Genomic DNA, 21,524 nt, shown 5'->3' on the forward strand with positions numbered 1-21,524 from the left:
TCGGTCTCACCTAAAAGCACTTTCCATTTCTGTAAGGTTAAGAAAACAAAAAATTCAAAAAATGTTTTTTTCTGTAATAAATCTTTAAGCAGGCCTGGGCACTGGCCGAGTATGGCTGTGGATTTTCTTTCTTTCTATATCCCGAGGATTGGTGTTTTAGGTTAACTGGTAACAGTGGCAGTCATACCAACTGGGATTGATACCAATACCCTGGGAGGCTGAAGTGAATACTCAAGTTAAAAAAAAAATAAAAAATGAAAGGATGGATGGAAGGATCAAAATCTTTAAATGCAGCAATAATCATTGCAGTGTCAACTTTCAAGTTTACACTAACCTCAAATGGAAATACTTTAAAAATTATACAAAAACTGAGGTGGATATTTTACTGCCTCATAATTTGAAATGTATTTTACATGTGTTACAAGTAAATGACAAAAAAAGAAAGAGGAAGAAAGAGAAAACCATACACTTACAGCTGGTAGAAAAAGAATACACCCCTTTCAATGGTTTTCACATTTTGTTAACCTAAAGCCTAAAGTTTAAATTCAACTAATCTATACAAAACTGTAAACAATTTAAATATGAAAAGCAGTTTAAAAAGTGTCTACATTAATTATAAATGGCTGTAATATGGGCGGCACGGTGGCGCAGTGGTAGCGCTGCTGCCTCGCAGTTAGGAGACCCGGGTTCGCTTCCCGGGTCCACCCTGCGTGGAGTTTGCATGTTCTCCCCGTATCTGCGTGGGTTTCTTCCGGGTGCTCCGGTTTCCTCCCACGGTCCAAAGACATGCAGGTTAGGTGGATTGTGATTCTAAATTGGCCTTGGTGTGTGGGTGTGTTTGTGTGTGTCCTGCGGTGGGTTGGCACCCTGCCCGGGATTGGTTCCCTGCCTTGTGCCCTGTGTTGGCTGGGATTGGCTCCAGCAGACCCCCGTGACCCTGTGTTCGGATTCAGCAGGTTGGAAAATGGATGGATGGATGGCTGTAATATTCATGCTTCATAAGTAAGCTTCCCTTTAATATAGCATTACTTAAAATTAGATAGATAGATAGATACTTTATTAATCCCAGGGGGAAATTCACATACTCCAGCAGCAAAAAAATATTAAATTAAAGAGTAATAAAAAATGTAGGTAAAAAACAGACAATAACTTGAATAATGTTCAACGTTTACCCCCACTGGTGAAATTGAAGAGTCGCATAGTTTGGGGGAGGAATGATCTTCTCAGTCTGTCAGTGGAGCAGGACAGTGACAGCAGTCTGTCACTGAAACTGCTCCTCTGTCTGGAGATGACACTGTTTAATGGATGTAGTGGATTCTCCATAATTGATAGGAGCCTGCTGAGTGCCCGTTGCTCTGCTACGGATGTCAAACCGTCCAGCTCTATGCCAACAATAGAGCCTGCCTTCCTCACCAGTTTGTCCAGGCGTGAGGCATCCTTCTTCTTAATGCTGCCTCCCCAGCACACCACTGCGTAGAAGAGGGCACTCGCCACAACCATCTGATAGAACATCTGCAGCATCTTACTGCAGATGTTGAAGGATGCCAGTCTTCTAAGGAAATACAGGCGGCTCTGTCCTTTCTTGCACAGAGAATCAGTATTGGCAGTCCAGTTCAATTTATCGTCCAGCTGCACTCCCAGGTATTTATAGATTATTTATAGAGTATTTATAAATTATAAATTATCATAGAAATAACCAATTGCTTTCAAGATCACACATTAATAGTTCAAAACAAGTTCACGACAAAGATGTGGAAAGCTAACCATCGGAAGAAGGATATAAAAAGATTTAGAAGGGTTTGAAGATAACCTCGAAGTACTGTTAAGTCGATCATTAAGAAGTGGAAAGTCCATGACACCACCCAGTTTGCCAAATCCAGGGCGTCAAAGTGACCAGAAAGGAAGACAACTGGTCAGAGAAGTTGCCAGGAATCCAACAGCAACCTTGAAAGACCTACAGAACAGTATCAACAGTATCAAAGATATTGCACACATCTGGCCTATATGGGAGGCTGAAAGAAGAAATTTACTTCTCAGAGAGGTCCATCTGGAGTCCCAGCTGAAGTTTGCAAAAAAAAAAACACCTCTGATGGATTCTGCAATAAACCTTCAGATTTGTAAAAGGATGAGACCTTTCACAACATGTAATGCTTTAAACCTTAGTTATTCATTTAGCCTATAAACACACTGCACATAGTAGAACTTGCTAAATTTTATCCAGCTCTATGTGAGTGGACTACAATAATGTAGTAGCAAGCAGCACTTCGTGTTAATATCTTTTGAGGAGTCTGTACTTTCGTCTATAAGACTTGACTATTGCTTTTTCCAAAGGCCAAAGGACACACATTTTTCATGTTTTTTTAAGTTTAAACTTTTATAGAATAAATTTGAGTTCTAAGGGGACATGCTTATAGTCTACTACTTCAACTCAGAGAGCAGTGGGTGTATAGTATGTGGTAATATGCTGCAAGATACTTAAAAAGAAAGAGCACTTAAACCTCCAGCATACTTAGCTCTTTACCAAACATTTTCAGCTTCTGACAAAAACAAGGATGCATTAATAAACTGTAAAGAAAAAGCTGATCTTACCTGGGTGCTAGATCTAACTTGGTCATCTAGGAGTACTAAGGGCCTCAGAAGAGCTCCACATACCACAAGGTTTAGGCTTAGACCCCCAAGGATAAGGAGGGCACCCCGCCAGCCATACATCTCTACTAGCAGTTGGAAGAGTGGTGAGAAGGCAAAGGAAGAAACTCCAACCCCAGTGAACCCTATACCTGTGGCCAGTGTGCGTCTTTTCACGAAGTAGCGAGTCACTGACGCTACAGTGGGAGTAAAAACCAGAGCCCAACCCAGACCTGCCAATAACAAAGAGAGAGTCAGAAAAGGTCCATCAAGAGACTGACTCAATATACAGTGAGGAAAATTCATATTGCTGTAGCACAAAACTGATCAATACACTTGGAGTAGAGGGCAAATAAATATAAAATATTGCCTTAATTAAACACAAAATGAACTACAGAATGATCAAAAACAGTAACTTTATTAATAAACAGGCTTGATGGACTGAATGGTCTCCTATCACTTGTCAAAATTAGTTATGTTCTTATGAATAAAATAAACAAAGAGGGGGGAAAAAATGATTCTTTGGGCCGGACTACACTGGTCTGGTTCCCTAGCACTGTCCAGTGAATTTGTTTATCCACTTGTGCTCAACAGTTACACACGAAGTAACACTCGTCTCCATTCTCTCGCTCCCTCTCACCTATTTACAATGTTTACATCTTGGCCTCATTCCCTCTTCAGCCAGATAGCCAGCAATTCCTGCCAGCTGGTGGGTTTACTGCCTTTTAGTGTCCCAGAGAAGCATTAAATGTATCCGCCTAGGCCACCGCTCCCCTATGCTAATGGTGGCATTGTTACCTGCTGCCGTTTTAGGGCACAAAGCACACATAGCTTGCGTAACATATCACCCACTGCTGGTGCTTGTGTTCCCACATCTATTTACCATTCTCTCGTTCATTGCCTTGTCACAAAGAGGCTTCCTGTGGGACCTAGCTAACTGCTCTGAGCCATCCTGGTGGTCACTTTACTCCTGCCAATCTTTGGCCAGCTGTACTTCCTCTAACGTACAGTGAAATCCTCTACTATTTCCACAGTATTTGAATTGTTAGTAAACAAAAATCTGCAAAATGATAACAAAATTAAACACCTTTTTCTGACTGCTCAAATTAGTATTTAAACTACATAATATCAATCAAATATGCCCTCCAGTATGTCTGTGTTAGTTTCCAGGTAACAAAATCATCAAATGCCAGTGTTTTATAATTAAAGGTGACATTTATGTGAATAAGGTTTGCTTTAAGAAGACCTTTATGAAAAAAGGAACTGCCTAGATACAGATATTAAAGAGCCATGGCTAAGATTCAAGAACCCTGAAATGGTTTCCATCAGGTAGCCCTGTCCCCATATCCCTCCCGCACACTTTTGCAAGCTTACCAATCCTTTACTTGACTGACTATGGATTAGTCCTACAATGTTAATGTTTCAAGGCTGCACTACGCTCTAATAGGTTTGTGACCTGGCAGTGAAAAACATTAAGTTGCTCCTCACAGCTAATCTTGGAGAAGGACTTTGACATCTGTCATGTTTCCAAAGCTTACTGCAACACATGCCTGAAATGGTAAACACAATGTGAGGAACTGCACCATTAAATATTTCAGAATATTTCTCTCTAATCTGAATTCTTCTACCCATTATTTTCACATACTTTTGTTTTGTTTGTATTTTTTGGATAGTTAAACAATTAACTGTATGCAAAAACGTGGAATATATACATACAGCTGTGATTTTGTGTTATTCAACTATTACTAATTGCTAGAGAGTAAATTTAGAGCACAGATAAACACCAAAATATTCAGGTTTCTAACCACCACAGGATCCCCCAGTCTTAGCAATGCTGGAAACTGTTGGCTACAGGTTTTCATTCCAGGTATTGTTTAATGGGGGGTGTAATGTAAGGTACTAATAAAATTTAAATAAAATTAAATCGACCAATTTTACATTCTTAAGAACAAATGCCAGAAGGAAAAAAACAAAAACACAAAAACATCAACCTGGTAAAATCTTTATCGGCAGACAATACACTTTGACTGAACACATAAGGGATATACACAGGTATGGGATATAAACCTAAATTTGCAAACTATACCAACTAATAAGATTCCCAAGGCAGTTAAAATTAAATAGAATAACATAAATTTTCATTCATTCATTATCCAACCCGCTGAATCCAAACACAGGGTCACGGGGGTCTGCCGGAGCCAATCCCAGCCAACATGGGGCACAAGGCAGGAACCAATCCTGGGCAGGGTGCCAACCCACCGCAGGAATAACTTAATACAAATAGTGAAAATATTGTGTTCTTGGGCATTCCTGACGGTGAAACGGACTGTCATGATCCAGCACCACCCAAGTAATTTCTGGCCTTCTTCCCTCCACTTTCCTCACAACACACCACTTCATTTGGTCAATTTCTGTTTTTCACTCTGCATTTTCAAGTCAGTTCAGTCCACTTCCTCCCCCCATAGAACTTGAACAACATTTTTTTCAAATGTTCAGTTGTCTTCCACTCTCTAAGAGAATATCTACACATTTATCACTCCTTGTTTTCTCTGGCCAATCTGCAAGGTATCTGGTTTCCTTGTATAACAGATAACCCAGATATCAAGATAGTACACATAGAAGCAAAGAAATATATAGAATACAAATGATGTTTTTAGGAACTGGAGTTATAATTGTAAACTCCCAACTAATTAATAGAATAAATGAGTGCAGACAGAGAATAATTTCTTAGGGGACACTATGAATTCAGTTCTGTATCAAAAGATTCTTCATTAGCTGAAGTTGAAGTTCTGCTAAGTTATACACCAAGAAAATGATCTAAAACACACATGCACACACACACAGTTCTACATTTCAATGACTGATAAAACAAATATGAGTCCAGACAAGGTTAGCAAACAGATGTGACCACCTTTGCACAGTGAAAATACTTCATTTCGCTAGGCCTACAAACCCTCACTTCACAAAATTTAAAACATGCACCCTTATTCACTCAAAGGCACTCCACCTAACCACTCACATCATATACACATTAAGTCAATTCAAAGCAATCACATTTTAATCTATGCAAGATAAGAAATCATCAAGAATATGTTGTACTGAATTCATTCTGGTCTTATTCCAAACTCAGTATATCCATATATAAACTGCTCAAAAAAATTAAAGGAGCACTTTGAAAACACATCAGATCTCAATTGGAAAAAATCCTGCTAGATATCTATTGTCACACACATGGACTAGGAGCGAACTGAGTGGACCAAGTGAGGGTACTTACCCGCCAGACCAGGGGGTGGTGGGGTGCTCTAAACCTATTTCTGTTATCTCTGCAGACCAAATACGGGAAAACCTGCCTGATTTAATGTTCCTTCCTGTTCGGGCGCCCAGACTGACGTCCTTTCCTGTTCCGGCGCCCAGACTGACGTCCCTTCCTGTTCCAGTCAAATGACATCACTTCCGGTTCACAGCATATAAAACCTCCATCTTTCCAAACCAGTTTAGTTCAATCTGGGAACTCAACCAAAGAGCATCCTCTTGTTTTCTTTAAACCTTTTGCAGCCAGAGACAATATATGTGTGGCTGCCCCAAACCTTTCCAGTATATTGAGACTCATTCTTTCACACTCTACTGATATAGACTATGTAATGTGTTAGGAACAAAAGGATGCCACATTGTTTGATGGAAATGAAAATGATCAACCTACAGAGGGCTGAATTCAAAGGCCGGAGTTATACTTCACGTGATGCGACGCATGCTGCAGTGGACGGTCGTGCTACGCAAGAGTTGAAGTGTTTATACTTGCGCGCGTACTTTACATAAATCTGGAGGAATCCGCCAGGTGGCAGTGCGAGATATTATCACGGTGAGAACATGTTCGGCTTCGCTGTGTTGTGAATTGCTTAGAACACCCATTAAATTTCAATGACACCTTACCGCAATATCTCTGAAAAGGATGTTTATTGATTAAATCCAGGGATGTGTCCATTCCAGCAAGCATTGGGCACAAGTGAGAAACAATCCCTGGACGAGGCCTCGGCTCCTCGCAAGGTGAATACAAGCACACACGTACACTAGCGTCATTTTAGTGGCACCAAATCCCCAAATCTGCATATCTTTGAAAGGAAACTGGAGCACACTAGAAAAAAAAAACAGCACAGAAGACGGTATGTGAGAATTTTAAAACGTATCGTGTATTACGATCAGGAATATGTGACGTTTGAATATAAAAGCACCATGAATACATCTGTATGTCGGCATTTTGCTTCACCACATCGAACCATTTGTCAAATATCGAAGCGCGCACTCCATAGTTTGTATGGCCCCCACGTGCTTGTATGCATGCCTGACAACGTCAAGGCATGCTCCTAATGAGATGACGGATGGTGTCCTGGGGGATCTCCTCGCAGATCTGGACCAGGGCATCACTGAGCTCCTGGACAGTCTGAGGTGCAATCTGGCATCGTCGGATGGACCAAAACATAATGTCCCAGAGGTGTTCTATTGGATTTAGGTGAGGAGAGCATGGAGGCCACTCAATGGTATCAATATCTTCATTATTATTATTATCCTCCTCCAGGAACTGCCTGCATACTCTCGCCACATGAGGCCGGGTATTGTTGTGAACCAGGAGGAACCCAGGACCCACTGCACCAACATAGGGTCTGACAATGGGTCCAAGGATTTCATCATGATACCTAATGGCAGTCAAGTTGCCGTTGACTAGCCTGTAGAGGTCTGTGCGTTCCTCCATGCATATGCCTCCCCAGGCCATCACTGACCCACCACCAAACCGGTCATGCTGAACGATGTTACAGGCAGCATAACGTTCTCCACAGCTTCTCCAGACCCTTTCACATCTGTCACATGTGCTCAGGGTGAAACTGCTCTCATCTGTGAAAAGCACAGGGCACCACTGGTGGACCAGCAAATTCTGGTATTCTATGGCAAATGCCAATCAAGCTCCAGGGTGCCGGGCAGTGAGCACAAGGCCCACTAGAATATGTCAGGCACTCAGGCCACCCTCTTGAAGTCTGTTTCTGATTGTTTGTTCAGATACTTTCACACCAGTGGCCTGCCTGCTGGAGGTCATTTTGTTGGCTCTGGCAGTGCTCATCCTGTTCCTCCTTGCCCAAAGGAGCAAATACAGGTCCTGCTGATGGGTTAAGGAACTTCTACAGCCCTGTCCAGCTCTCCTAGAGTAACTGCATGTCTCCTGGAATCTCCTCCATGCCCTTGAGACTCTGCTGGGAGACACAGAAAACCTTCTGCCAATGGCACGTATTGATGTGCCATCCTAGAGAAGTTGGACTACCTGTGCAACCTCTGTAGGGTCCAGGAATCACCTCATACTACCAGTAGTGACACGAACCGTAGCCAAATGCAAAACTAGTGAAAAAACACATGAGGAGGGAAAATGTCAGTGGCCTCCACCTGTTAAACCATTCCTGTTTTGGGGGTCATCTCATTGTTGCCCCTCTAGTGCACCTGTTGTTAATTTCATTAACACCAAAGCAGCTGGAACTGATTAACAACCCCCACTGCTACTTAACTGACCAGATCAATATATCAGAAGTTTCAATGACTTGATGCTATACTCTGATTAAAAAGTGGTCCTTTCATTTTTTTTTAGCAGTATATATATTTTTTTTATAGGTTCTCAAATCCAATCCAGGGATACCACAGTGGCTGCAGGTTTTTACTCCATCTATTTTCATAAAAGTGAACGGGTCATTCTTACTTATAACTAAAAATGTGTTAGTATGATTATATTATACAGGTAAAATTCCGTTACAACGAACTTACAGGGACCTAAAAATATTTCATTGTAACGAAAATTTTGTTGTAATGAGATTCTGTATTTGTTACTATAGTGCTTTCTTTAACTTGTATCCAGGCGTTTGCAATCATTTCAATAGCTTTTTTCGCATTAATTATAATCTCCTCCTGCCTACAAGTTATGCTGACGAGAATGTTTCTCAGCATTTCCTTGCGATAATACACTTTCAGGGTGCGAATGATGCCCAAAACGAATGGCTGATGCGCTGCAATTGGGTGGGAGGTATTCAAAGCGAACATTATCTAAATGTGGGAGCATGTTGTGGGCTGCACAGTTATCAATCAGGAGCCGAATCATTATTTCTTCTTCATATCGTGAGGTTTCTGAACTCTTTTGAGACCCCCCACTCCCCACCCAACGGGAACGACGCGTCCTGAAGTGCGCTTGCAGCGTCTGTAGAAGATTGTTTGTCCGTTGCTGGGGCAGGGCAATAGGAGGCTCACAGCGATGATATGAAGCGCCACAGAAGCAAATCATAAAAGATTGTGGTCGCACTATAAGTCCCTGTCTTGCACCTCAAAACACGAGGCTTAGTCTCAGTACTTTAGCAAAACCAGCTTTATTCAGCTTGAAACAGGAGCGGCACAGTTATTTATCGTAGCGTGATCTGCCACTCTGCTATACACAGACACAGCAGTCAGGCAGAGTCGTGGCCAGGTCAGTGATCAAGTAATCCTGTTACAGTATCTGCATTACAATTTACGTGCACCTAACCTTGCATCACCCCTCGAGATCTTTTCTGTTGTGAGCTGGGGGGCTGTTCGCACCCCTACAGGTAAAAAAAAAAAAAGACGCTGAAAGACTACCTTCACATTGCTCCCTTGCTGCTGGGCTTACTTGCGGCTGATCTATCGCGTGATCCGTGCGGTACTTAGCAGACTTAAAAGTCCAAAAGCACCTGTCAGTTGCAGATTGTTTGTTTGCCTTTCTCTATCTCTGTCCTTCTCTGCTCCTGACACGCACTCCTTTGAAGAGGAAGATATGTTTGCATTCATTTAATTGTGAGACGGATTTGTCATCACCGTCTTGTCAAGGAGCACGTTTATACTTTTGAAAAAGAGACATGTTTGTTTGCAGTGTTTGAATAAAGTTCCTGTCTCTACAATCTTCTGTGTTTCTGTGCAAATCTGTGACCCAAGCGTGACACTGTTTACTTTGGCGGAGAGACGCAGCATATCTGCTATTGCCCCGTACAGACGCGGAGATCGCACTTCGGGACTCTCTTCGGCTTGCTGTCTAGTTGTGGGTGGTCCGAAGAGAGTTTACAAACCTCACATTCTCATAAATGAGTGGCGCATTAATAGGAATGTTTCTTGAACGAGAATCACTGAACCACATAAAAATGGCTTTTTTGACGTCTTCAAATGCAGCAGTTCACATATGTTCACAACCTGAGAGTTTTCTACTTTTTTTGCTTTGTCTTTCAATCATCATTCATTACATTTATATAGCGCTTTTCTCAGTACTCAAAGCGCTATCCACACAGGGAGGAACCAGGATGCGAACCCACAATCTTCCAGTCTCCTTACTGCAAAGCAACAGCACTACCACTGCGCCACCTGTGAGGACAGGACAAAAAAGTTGACAGCGTCGATAGCGATAGCGAAATTCCGAATTCACTGGCAACATCTTTTTTCTTTTTGCCGCAATCGAGAGCTGCAAAAGTTATTATTTTTTTTATATAATATGAACTGTTATCGTTTTTTCGTGTCTGCCGTTTCTATAGTAGGGTGACAATGAGTTAAATTCCAATGGATGTTTTTCAAATGTTGACGTGCAATAACTAAAAGGTATCACTGAAAACAGCTGGAAACAAAAAAGGCAAAAAAAAAACTGTACGGGGAAAGTTCGAAGAAGGAAAAAAAAATTACAGTGTTTCTGTTTGGGGATCATTGTGCACAACTGAGCTGCGGCCACAGAACTAACTGCTCTGTGGATGATTCATTCAAGCATTTCAAGGTTTTTTGTGCACTTCGTTATAATGAAAGTATCTGCTGAATGTACTTCATAGTAACGAGATTTCTATAGACTCGTGTCATATGGGGAAGCTGTCGGGACCATAAAAATACTTCATTGTAATGAAAATTTCGTTGTAAAGATATTCGTTGTAACGGAATTTTACCTGTATATATATATATATATATACTGTATATATATTCTTTTCTTTTATACAATCTATTTTCTAGCTTAGAATTCACTTAATGTTACAGCATGGTCCTACTTTCATTCTGATGTGTCCGAAATTCTAACTAGTGTATATTTTATTTTTTTAGACTTGAAGAAGTTTGATGAACTTGACAAACATTAATTTCCATTATTCCTTTTGATTTCTGTAAATTACTACATTTTTCATAGCACTTATTGAAATTATCTTACCTAGTACATTTGTATTTACAAATAATTATATGGACTCCAAATGTAGGCCTTAATATACTGTACAGCAGAGTGTGGCAATATTTTCCCAGTACAATAGGCCTTATAGGAATTTTTTTTCATTTTTTGCACAATGTATTGAAATCTATGCAGCGTTACTAATTTTTGCAGAAAGCTTACTGAGGGAATGTAAATACAAAACATTTCACTGGAAGAACTTATTGTCATATTAAAAATAATTACTGAATGTATATCTGACAAACTGCTATACAAAACAGAAGGCAGAGAATACACTGTCAGATAGTGATTTAATTTTGCACTCTTCCAAAACGTATGTTTGAGTGAGGACGTAGCTGCCTGTATTCAATGGCAGTTAGTGTCCAATCCCTGATATATTTAAGGTTGTAGTTTGGAGAGAGTTAAACACCTGTAATTCTGCTGAAAATTGTTCTTTTTTTTGAGGTGGGGAGCACAAATTCAAAAAGAATGAATGTTGTGAATTATTGAATTCCACTTCTTGCCCGAGATAGTGATAGAGTTTTCTCTTTTCCAGCATTGCTGAAAGTGGTTTGGTGGTGAGCACTGCAACAATATTTGCTAAAATATGGATATAGTGTCACTAATCTTATCCTTACTAGTTAACATTTTTTTGAATGAGTGCTGATGGTGAATTAGGAAGTGTAGCAATTTTTTTTTTTTTTTTACAAACTTCCAATCTTGTAAATAAAAAAAAAAAAAAAAAGTGTTCTGAAAGAATGACATATTTACAACAGAACTTATCAAAAAGTACAAAAATACACTGTGGAATGTTTAAGCAAAAGACTGACACACTATCATACTGTATATATACCTGTGGTTCATTTTAAATTATTTTGTTTTTTGTAATTTAAAGTGTATTAATACTACTTTGACTGCCATTTTATTAATAAGAATAAAACCTTTTCTGTAAATTGCTATTTGTATTAAAACATTATGCATTGTTGTGAATATTTCCATTAATGGACATTTTCAGAGCAGGTTCAGGCTTATACATAAGCAAAGTTTAGATGAAGTACCAAAGTATGTGTTACATAAAAATCAGTATTCACTGTATTAATGTGAAGATTGCAAAAACACTTGAAATATATTTCCATAATTAAAGATTCAGACTGCACTAACTTCACTTTATACAGAATATTAGTACTTCAGTTCCTGCTGTATTTTACTTTAATAATTGCCTCTTTTCTGTGTTGGTTTCAAAGCATTTCTTAGGAAACAAAAACAACATTCAGTAAGATAAAGATATCATTCTTAACCTTGAACATGCAGTGTAGCGGAAGCTCACCACTTAAATTTAAAGCACCTCATCACTGTGATGCACACCTACCTGACAGAAGGCCAATGGATAAATATAAATGCAGAAGGTTAGTGGCAGCTAAAGATGCCACAATCAGTCCTAAACTTGCCAACACTCCACCGACCATCACCACTGGCCTTGCTCCATATTTGTTACATAAGGCACTGGCAATAGGACCTGAAAGAAAACAGTGAGAAGAAAAGCAAGTATAGTTAGACAAGTATCCCAATTAAAATATTTTGCTAGAGCAGAAATACATAATCCAGGCCTAGCCAGAGGAAAACACACCTTCCTATTCCTAAATTATACAGCCCAATACACAATCATAATTTGTCAAACTTTACAACGTTTTAAGTTCATAAACCCTTGTTTCTTACTGTATATGTTCTGCCCTCTCAATATGTTAGCTGCCACCCTAAGTTTGTGGCTCATGGTAGTCTCTCCTCTTTATATGACACTTACCCTTTACACAAACAGTCCCTCCAATTAATTAATATATTTGATAGTACTGTACTTTACTGTTCCCAAAACTGAAGTTCAGTTATCTGCATCTTTGCCCTTTGATAATTTCTTATGATTTTTTATCTCCACAATACAATTTAAACCTTTTTTCCCATCACTAAACAAAGACAATATAAAAATGAACAAACTTGCAAACTGCTGCAATGCTACTCCAATGGATGTGATCCAGGACACAGAACTTGCAGGCTGCTCAAAGTACTTTGTAAACTCCACAAAGAAGACCCCAAATGATCGGATAAGCCCGAAGACCAGAGCTGACACCAGAAACAGTGAAAGCACAACCATCCATCCCCAGTCTCCATCTGGTGGTTTGGTATAAACCCAGGGGCGCATCACTTATAGGAATAGTAGACAGGCTGCAGGAAGAAAAGAATAATGTAATGAAGACACAGACATAAAAAAGTTTCATGGATGCAGCCTATTTGTCATAGAAGTATTTAAAACACATAAAACTATTGTAGCTCGTAAATGGTTTGCCTCAAAAGGAGGCATAGACTTCCCATTCTGGTTTTATATCTCTTTTACATGCATAGGAAGTACACAAACATTGACTTACAACTGAGTTAACTACATCACTTTTAGTGTGAAGTCTGTGTGTGATGAACAGATCAAATCTTGAACTCTCATTTCAGTCCAGAAATACATTATTTTGAAGGATGAATGGCTCCCTGCGCATTGTTTTACTGCATATGATTTTCATTTTTTGACATCTAGAGCCCCCTTTACAAAAAAATTCAATGAACGCCACAGAAAAATTATACAACATTATTAAAAACATTTTTCAATGTTAATGCTGTTTCACTATTATATGAACAACACACAGAACTGTTTAATCTACCTGAAAATATTCCAGATTAAACCAGTTAGGAATAAAAACAGTATGTGTTTTTTTTTTTTTTTTTAAACTCCAACAGTTTGTAAGCAACAGAAGAAATCTTCAAATCACTAGTGACAAGACTGACATATCTATTCAACATTTATGTCTGTTATGTGAGCACATTGTTTATTGTTTGCAACAAAGGAGCATTATAGTGTTGTCAACAGGAGTGATCAGAGTAAGTCCAAGTACCAGATTTTTCTGTTTGCTTATAAAGTATGAGGAAAACCTTGAGACTAAGAAGTTATGTTAGTTGGCACTTTGCCATTTGCCTTGCTGAAGTTTGAGTCATTGGACACAGGGGTTGAATTACTGGTAGAAGATCCATCCATCCATCCATTTTCCAACCCGCTGAATCCGAACACAGGATCACGGGGTTCTGCTGGAGCCAATCCCAGCCAACACAGGGCACAAGGCAGGAAACAATCCTGGGCAGGGTGCCAACCCACCGCAGGACACACACAAACACACCCACACACCAAGCACACACTAGGGCCAATTTAGAATCACCAATCCACCTAACCTGCATGTCTTTGGAATGTGGGAGGAAACCGGAGCACCCGGAGGATAAGTCTTAAAAATGGATGTTTTCATTTTAAACAGTCACAATTCCACTAAACCTGGGGCACATCAGTCTGGTTTGAATACAACATGCTACTATCCTTCTCAGCAATTAAATACTCCTGAAGATAGCATGGGATCATACAAACAGGTACAGGCTGTCCAGTAGCAAGACAAACTTTGCGCTCCCACCAACATTTTGATGTGTATAAACAGATGCTGAAGTTGGTTTTTAGCAAGCACGTGTCTAAAAAAGTGTTTGCAATGCAACAGTACCTTAATCAATGTCTAGGAAATTAAATAATCAAATCAGAAGACTTAATTGTTTTATTCTGTTATGTTTAATATATTTAAGACAAAAAATAAGACTCCTTTTCCAGTGGGGTATTTACTCATCCTGGACTAGTTTTTGTTGGAAAAATCCACCAAAGTTTTTTGCGTGACTAATTTTTTGGGTTTGCCTGTACTTCAATTGCCAAATTTTTCCCAGTGCCCCGTGATGCTTTGAGAGGCCAACATATGACTGAGCTGAGGCAACCACTGTTGGATGGGACAATCCCCGAATATATAAAGCTTATCCTTTGCTTTTCAATGGGTATGTCTGCCTCTACTTCTAATGCATGATGCAGTTCAGAATGAAGTGGGCCAAGTGTCTGATATAGCAGCAAAGCTGTCAGTGTAGAAAGTGCAAAGGGAGACAAGCAATTAGATGAAGAACACAGCTGGATTTACTTTTAAATGGAATATATACAATGCAATCTCAAGATAGGGATCTTTTTTATCTCTAAGAGTTATGGTGGCACAGCAGTTAGCTATGTTGTTCAAATTTTTGGCCACAATACTTGGTCAAGCATTGTTGGCAAATGGTTTCCTAGCCCTCAGGGTAACTTAAAACACTATTGAACCATTATAATCCACTCAAAACTAGTTCAGTTTCTCCTTCCACACTGACTTCAATGCAATTTGAAGAATTCATAGAAATTCCCAAACATTTCCCCGTTTTTGCCAAATCGAGGCAATGCTAATTCAGCAGGGTTCACTCATCACTATCCTCGAGGCTAGGACAAGTTTGATCTAAAATGCAACTACCTGCACTTTTCTATAAAACCAAATAATAACTTGGGGCCAAAGTGTTTCTTTTTCCAAAGACAGTAAAGCATTTTTAATTGTTCCAGAGATTCGATAAAATCAATTATTCTTAATACTGTGTACGCACTTGCCGGCCGCTTTACTAGGTACACCTTGCTAGTACTGGTTAGGACACCCTTTTGCCTTCAGAACTGCTGTAATTTTTCCTGGTGCAGATTCAACAAGGTGCTGGAAACATTCCTCAGGGATTCTGGTCCAAATTGTAATAATAGCATCACACAATTGCTGCAGATTTGTTGGCTGCACATCCATGATGTGAATCTCCTGTTCCACCACATCCCAAAGGTGCTCTATTAGATTGCAATCTGGTGACTGTGGAGACCATTTGAGTCTAGTGAATTCATTGTCATGCTCCAGAAACCAGTTTGAGATAATTTGAGCTTTGTGATATGGTGTGTTATCCTGCTGGAAGTAGCCATCAGAAGGTGGGTACACTGCAGTCATAAAGGGCTGGACATGGTCAGCAATAATACTCAAGTAGGCTATGGCATTTAAGTGATGCTCAACTAGTACTAAGAAGCAAAAGCATGCCATGAAAATATCCCCCACACCATTACACTCCTACTATTAACCTGGACCGTTGATAGAAGGCAGGATGGATCCATGTTTTCATGTTGTTGACGCCAAATTCTGACTTTACCATCCAAATGTTGCAGCAGAAATAGAGAATCATCCGACCAGGCAAAGTTTTTCCAGTCTTCTATTGTCCAATTTTGGCAAGGCAATGCAAATTGTAGCCTCAGTTGCCTGTTCTTTTCTGACAAAAGTGGAACCCCATGTGGTTTCCTGCTGATGTAGCCTATCTGCTTCAAGATTTGGCATGTTGTGCATTCAGAGATGCTCTTCTGCAAACCACTTGTTACAAATGAGGTTATTTGTGTTACTGTTGCCTTTCTATTAGCTCAAACAACTCTGGCCATTCTCCTCTGACCTCTGGCATCAAAAAGGCATTTTCACCCAGAGAACTGCAACTCACTGCATAATTACCCTTTTTCTGACCATTCTCTGTAAACCCTAGAGAAGGCTGTGTGTGAAAATCCCAGGAGATCAGCAATTGCTGAAATACTCAGACCAACCCATCTAGCACCAAGAACCATGCCACATTCGAAGTCACTTAAATCACCTTTCTTCCCTATTCTAATCCTTGGTTTGAACTTCAGCAGGTTGTACATGCCTAAATGCATTGAGTTGCGGCCATATGATTGGCTGATTAGATAATTGCGTTAACAAGCAGTTGAACAGGTGTGCCTAATAAAGTGGCCAGTTAGTATGTATTAGACTTCATTTCATATTCTGTAATAGTAATTTACATTCTTTATTAACTGGTAACAACCTTGTATGATTAAAGTATAATATAAAAAAATCAAAAAGAAGTAAATTGTGCAAACAGATTTGGTTTAATTTAAACTATTTATGTAACACATAATAATTTACACACAATTGTGGGTACAAGAAAAATCTCAGAAACTCCTAAAACTGCCATGTTACCTTCATAAAATTAAGATTGATTTATTGATTGTATTGTTGGTCAGTTACACTTGTTCTTTCTCACTTTAAACCTTTCAACCATTCATGAACTTTTCATTGATTCATGCTGTTTTCATTTCCAAACTGAATCACCATCCTTCGGTCAATTTCAACAGGGGCGCATGTATCCATGGTTATTTGGCCTTAACCAGATTAATGGCAATTTGAACATACTCAGTGCAACACTCTAACCATAAGTCACTGTCAACAGGTTGTACTGTGTCAGCTTCTATCCAGTCTTGATCTATATGTATATACAGATCTAATATATACATAAATGTTTTTCATTTTGAAGACTAAACAGTTAACTCATACAAATAAAATATTATTGCTTTCCAAAATACCTTTTTGTAAGGATTTCTTAGGTTTACTTTTCTTACATTTGCAAAATTGAATGGAAATGTTAGCAAACATTCACTTGTTCATAGTAATAAGACTGTAGTTTAATTACCTTTGCAGACCTGTCAATTACTTTTTTCAGCTTTTTTCACCCTAAGAAAAAGAAATTTAAAGTCCACCATGTTAAAAATGGCAGAGAAAAGAAAACTCAGAATGTTTAATTATGTATTTTCACTATATGGAGATAGGGGAGTCTTGTGTAAAACATATTTCTTATAAATTACAGTACATAAAGTAAAAATGAAGCAACTTATTTAACAGCTGGACAAACCAGGTTCCAAAGTATGTCATAAAACTGAGTTTCACTGAGTCCAGTTTACAGCTTGCCAAATCAACATTGTTCCCATTGTGTAAGAATAAACAGGTTACACCTGTTTCAAAGAAAATGCAAGTCATTCTTTGTAACTTAGTTTGGCATTGCGTAGCCGGTGCAGTTCAAGCAACTGCAGGTCAGAAACATAGAAACTTCAAAGTGTAAAGTGTAAAGATGTCCGTTTTGGTAAATTCAAGTCCTTTGAGTATCTTGCTGTTGTTATTCATGAAGTTTCTCAGTTTCTAGTATTATCCATGTATAGACTTCCTAAATACAATGTGTCTCTCTTTGAGGAATTCTCAGACTTGGTGTCAATTATAATTACGAACTATGACACGCTCCTAATAGTTAGTGACTTTAATTTTCATATCGATAATCAGTGTGACCCAAAAGTAAAAGAATTTATGAACCTCCTGGACTCTTTAGATTTGAGACAGCTCGTTAATCAGCCTACACATAAAGCAGGTCATACATTATACTTAGTGATTACTAAAGGACTGAAAGTTGATGTGAAGCCGATCATTGATATTGGTCTATCAGACCATTTTCTTTTACTATTAATATAGAAATAATGATAAAAAACATTAATGAGAAGCATATTGTTAAAAAACACTTCTTTGATTCATCAGCAGCTTCAAAATTTACAAACATTCTAAGCAACCAGTCCGTTTGTAGTGCTGACTACAATAGCGAGGATAATGTAAATAGTAAGGTGGAAAAATTTAATACTAAGGTGAGAGCTGCTGCTGACATAGTCACACCTGAAAAGACAGTTACAAAATCTTCTAGCATTGTTATACCATGCAAGACCCAAAGAGTGTCTGATTTAAAGAGAACATGCCGGAGAGCTGAGTGTAAATGGAGGAAAACTAAACTAACTATCCACTATGACATATTGAAGGTTAAAATAACAGAATACAATAACACAGTCCGTCTTGAGAGACGCTGCTATTTCTCTAGAATTATAAACAACAATGCTAGTAATCCCAGAGTCTTACTCTCTACAATTGATTGTCTGCTAAACGCAGCTAACTCAATGGAATGCCTCCAGAATACTTCCAGTGAAACTTGTGAGGCTATTGCTGTATTTTTCAATCAAAAAATTAATGATATTAGAAATAACATAGTATATCTCCCCAACACTGCGCATCCTCTTAAGCCCCAGTACTCCATTATAAACAAATTAAATTCTTTCACCAGGAAAGATTTACCTGATTTATATAAAATAATTTCTCAACTGAGGCCCTCCACCTGCGTCCTTGACCCAATACCAACAAGTTTTTTCAGACGTATCCAGTGTGCTAATTGATAGTATTCTTGACATAGTAAACTCGTCATTAGATACGAGGGTCTTCCCAGGCTGTCTTAAGACTGCTGTAGTTAAACCCCTACTCAAGAAAAATAATCTCGACTCCTCTGCTTTTGAAAATTTTAGACCTATTTCTAACCTGCCTTTCTTAAGTACAATTCTAGAGAGGGCAGTCATTATGCAGCTAAATGACCACCTCAATAAACCTGCTATTCTTGATAATTTTCAGTCGGATTTTAGAACAAATCACAGTACAGAAACTGCACTCGTTAAAGTAGTAAATGACTTGCAGGTAAATGCAGACAGAGGCCATTTATCTGTTCTCATCCTCTTAGATCTGAGTGCCACATTTGACACCATTGATCACAATATTCTTAGAAATCGCCTTAGTCAATGCGTGGGCCTCTCTGGCAGTGTCTTAAATTGGTTTGAATCCTACCTGGTAGGTAGAAAATTCTTTGTTAGTTGTGGTAATTATACTTCAAAGACACATGATATCCTATATGGTGTTCCACAAGGCTCTATCCTGGGTCCAATGCTCTTTTCGATCTACATGCTTCCGTTAGGTCAGATTATCTCGGGGCAAAACGTGAGCTACCACAGCTATGCTGATGACACACAGCTGTATTTATCAATACCACGTGATGACGCAGACACTGTTGTTTCACTAACACAATGTCTTATTTGTGTTTCTGGGTGGATGAGTAGTAATTTTCTCAAGCTAAATAAAGAGAAAACTGATATTTTAGTGATTGGCAATAATGGATATAATGAGGTTATTAGAAATAAACTTGATGCATTAGGATTAAAAGTCAAGACAGAGGTAAAGAATTTAGGGGTAACTATTGACTCTGACCTGAATTTTAAATCACATATTAATCAGATTACTAGGACAGCATTTTTTCACTTAAGAAATATAGCAAAAGTTAGACCTCCTATAACGTTGCAAGATGCTGAAAAATGAGTTCACACTTTTGTTTTCAGTCGACTAGATTACTGTAACGCAATCCTCTCAGGCCTACCCAAAAAAGACATAAATCAATTGCAACTAGTGCAGAATGCAGCTGCTAGAATCCTAACTAGGAAAAGAAAATCCGAGCACATCTCTCCAGTTTTGATGTCACTACACTGGTTACCTGTGTCATTCAGAATTAACTTTAAAATACTGCTTGTGAATTTCCCCCTGGGATTAATAAAGTATCTATCTATCTATCTATCTATCTATCTATCTATCTATCTATCTATCTATCTATCTATCTATCTATCTATCTATCTATCTATCTATCTATCTATCTATCTATCTATCTATCTATCTACAAAGCCTTAAATAATCTCGCTCCATCTTATATATCAGAATGTCTGACATCTTATATTCCAAATCATAACCTTAGATCTTCAAATGAGTGTCTGCTTAGAATTCCAAGAGCTAAACTTAAAAGAAGTGGCGAGGCGGCCTTCTGCTGTTATGCACCTAAAATCTGGAATAGCCTGCCAATAGGAATTCGCCAGGCTGATACGATGAAGCACTTTAAAATACTGCTAAAACACATTACTTTAACATGGCTTTCTCATAACTTCATTTTAATTTAATCCTGATGCTCTGCATATTCAACTAATTATCATTACTATTCATGGTGGCTCCAAAATCCGTACTAACCCCTACTTTCTCTTCTGTTCTTTTTCCAGTTTTCTGTGGTGGCGACCTGCGCCACCACCACCTAATCAAAGCACCATGATGTCCCTACACTGATGGATTAAAGGCCAGAAGTCCATGTGACCGTCATCATCAAGTCCTTCCATGAAAACCCTGAATAAAATGAGGACTGATCATTTATGTTAGGTAGAATGCCTAGAGGGGGCTGGGCGGTCTCATGGCCTGGAACCCCTGCAGATTTTATTTTTTCTCCAGCCGTCTGGAGTTTTTTTTTTGTTTTTTCTGTCCTCTCTGGCCATCGGACCATACTTTTATTTTATGTTAATTAGTGTTCTCTTATTTTAATTCTTACTTTATCTTTTTTCTCTTTCTTCATCATGTAAAAGCACTTTGAGCTACATTATTTGCATGAAAATGTGCTATATAAATAAATGTTGTTGTTGTTGTTCATTGTAACGCAACATCAAATAAATTATTGCATCAGAAATGCTTTTTATGTTGTTGAAATGTGACAAATCTAGTAGTTATCTAACCCAAATCCATGCAAGACTATCTTTCCAAATGTTTCAATTTTCATTGACTTGCTCTAATCTATACATTATAAAGATCATAATAATGATTTAAAAAAATGAACAGGGCACTCTAACTCTTCTACAGCAAGACACGGTTCAGGTTTAATAATACATATAGTTAAAGTGTTGACATTAAATGAAACAAAAGAATTATGGCTTAAAACATAGTGTAGCACAAAAATACCAGCTTTGTCAAAATATATTTAAAAAATAAACAAAAAAAATTAACATAATTATGAAAATGAATGCTGATATCAGTACTATTAAAATCCAAATACTATACAATGACAATAGCACTTAAAGTACTAGTCTTACATTATTCTATGTTAAAACTACCTTCAAATTTTGTATGTTCTGCTGATTTTAAAATTAAACAAAAAAGATGCATGCATAAAATACATTTAGTGATAGAGGCCAAATATCAATTTCACAATTAAAAATGATTAATAATTAAAATTTACCTGCTGTGCCCTT

The 21,524-nt window shown here is 38.5% G+C and overlaps 1 protein-coding gene across 3 annotated transcripts in view; it reads right to left on the minus strand.

The window, feature by feature from the left end:
* slc16a13 (solute carrier family 16 member 13) overlaps positions 1-21,524 on the minus strand; it is a 58,668-nt gene that overhangs the window by 14,683 nt on the left and 22,461 nt on the right. For 2 of the 3 annotated variants that reach the window (XM_051924875.1, XM_051924874.1), the window contains exons 3-6: positions 17,255-17,295; positions 12,818-13,045; positions 12,198-12,344; positions 2,590-2,858 (exon numbers count right to left, since the gene is read on the minus strand). In XM_051924875.1, coding sequence (XP_051780835.1) covers positions 2,590-2,858; positions 12,198-12,344; positions 12,818-13,022 — 621 coding nt within the window. In that variant the 5' untranslated portion in view covers positions 13,023-13,045; positions 17,255-17,295. The remainder of the gene's footprint in view (positions 1-2,589; positions 2,859-12,197; positions 12,345-12,817; positions 13,046-17,254; positions 17,296-21,524) is intronic. The other variant, XM_051924876.1, reaches the window with a different exon arrangement.

Source organism: Erpetoichthys calabaricus, chromosome 3 (assembly GCF_900747795.2).
Source record: "Erpetoichthys calabaricus chromosome 3, fErpCal1.3, whole genome shotgun sequence".
Classification (NCBI taxonomy): Eukaryota; Metazoa; Chordata; class Cladistia; order Polypteriformes; family Polypteridae; genus Erpetoichthys; species Erpetoichthys calabaricus.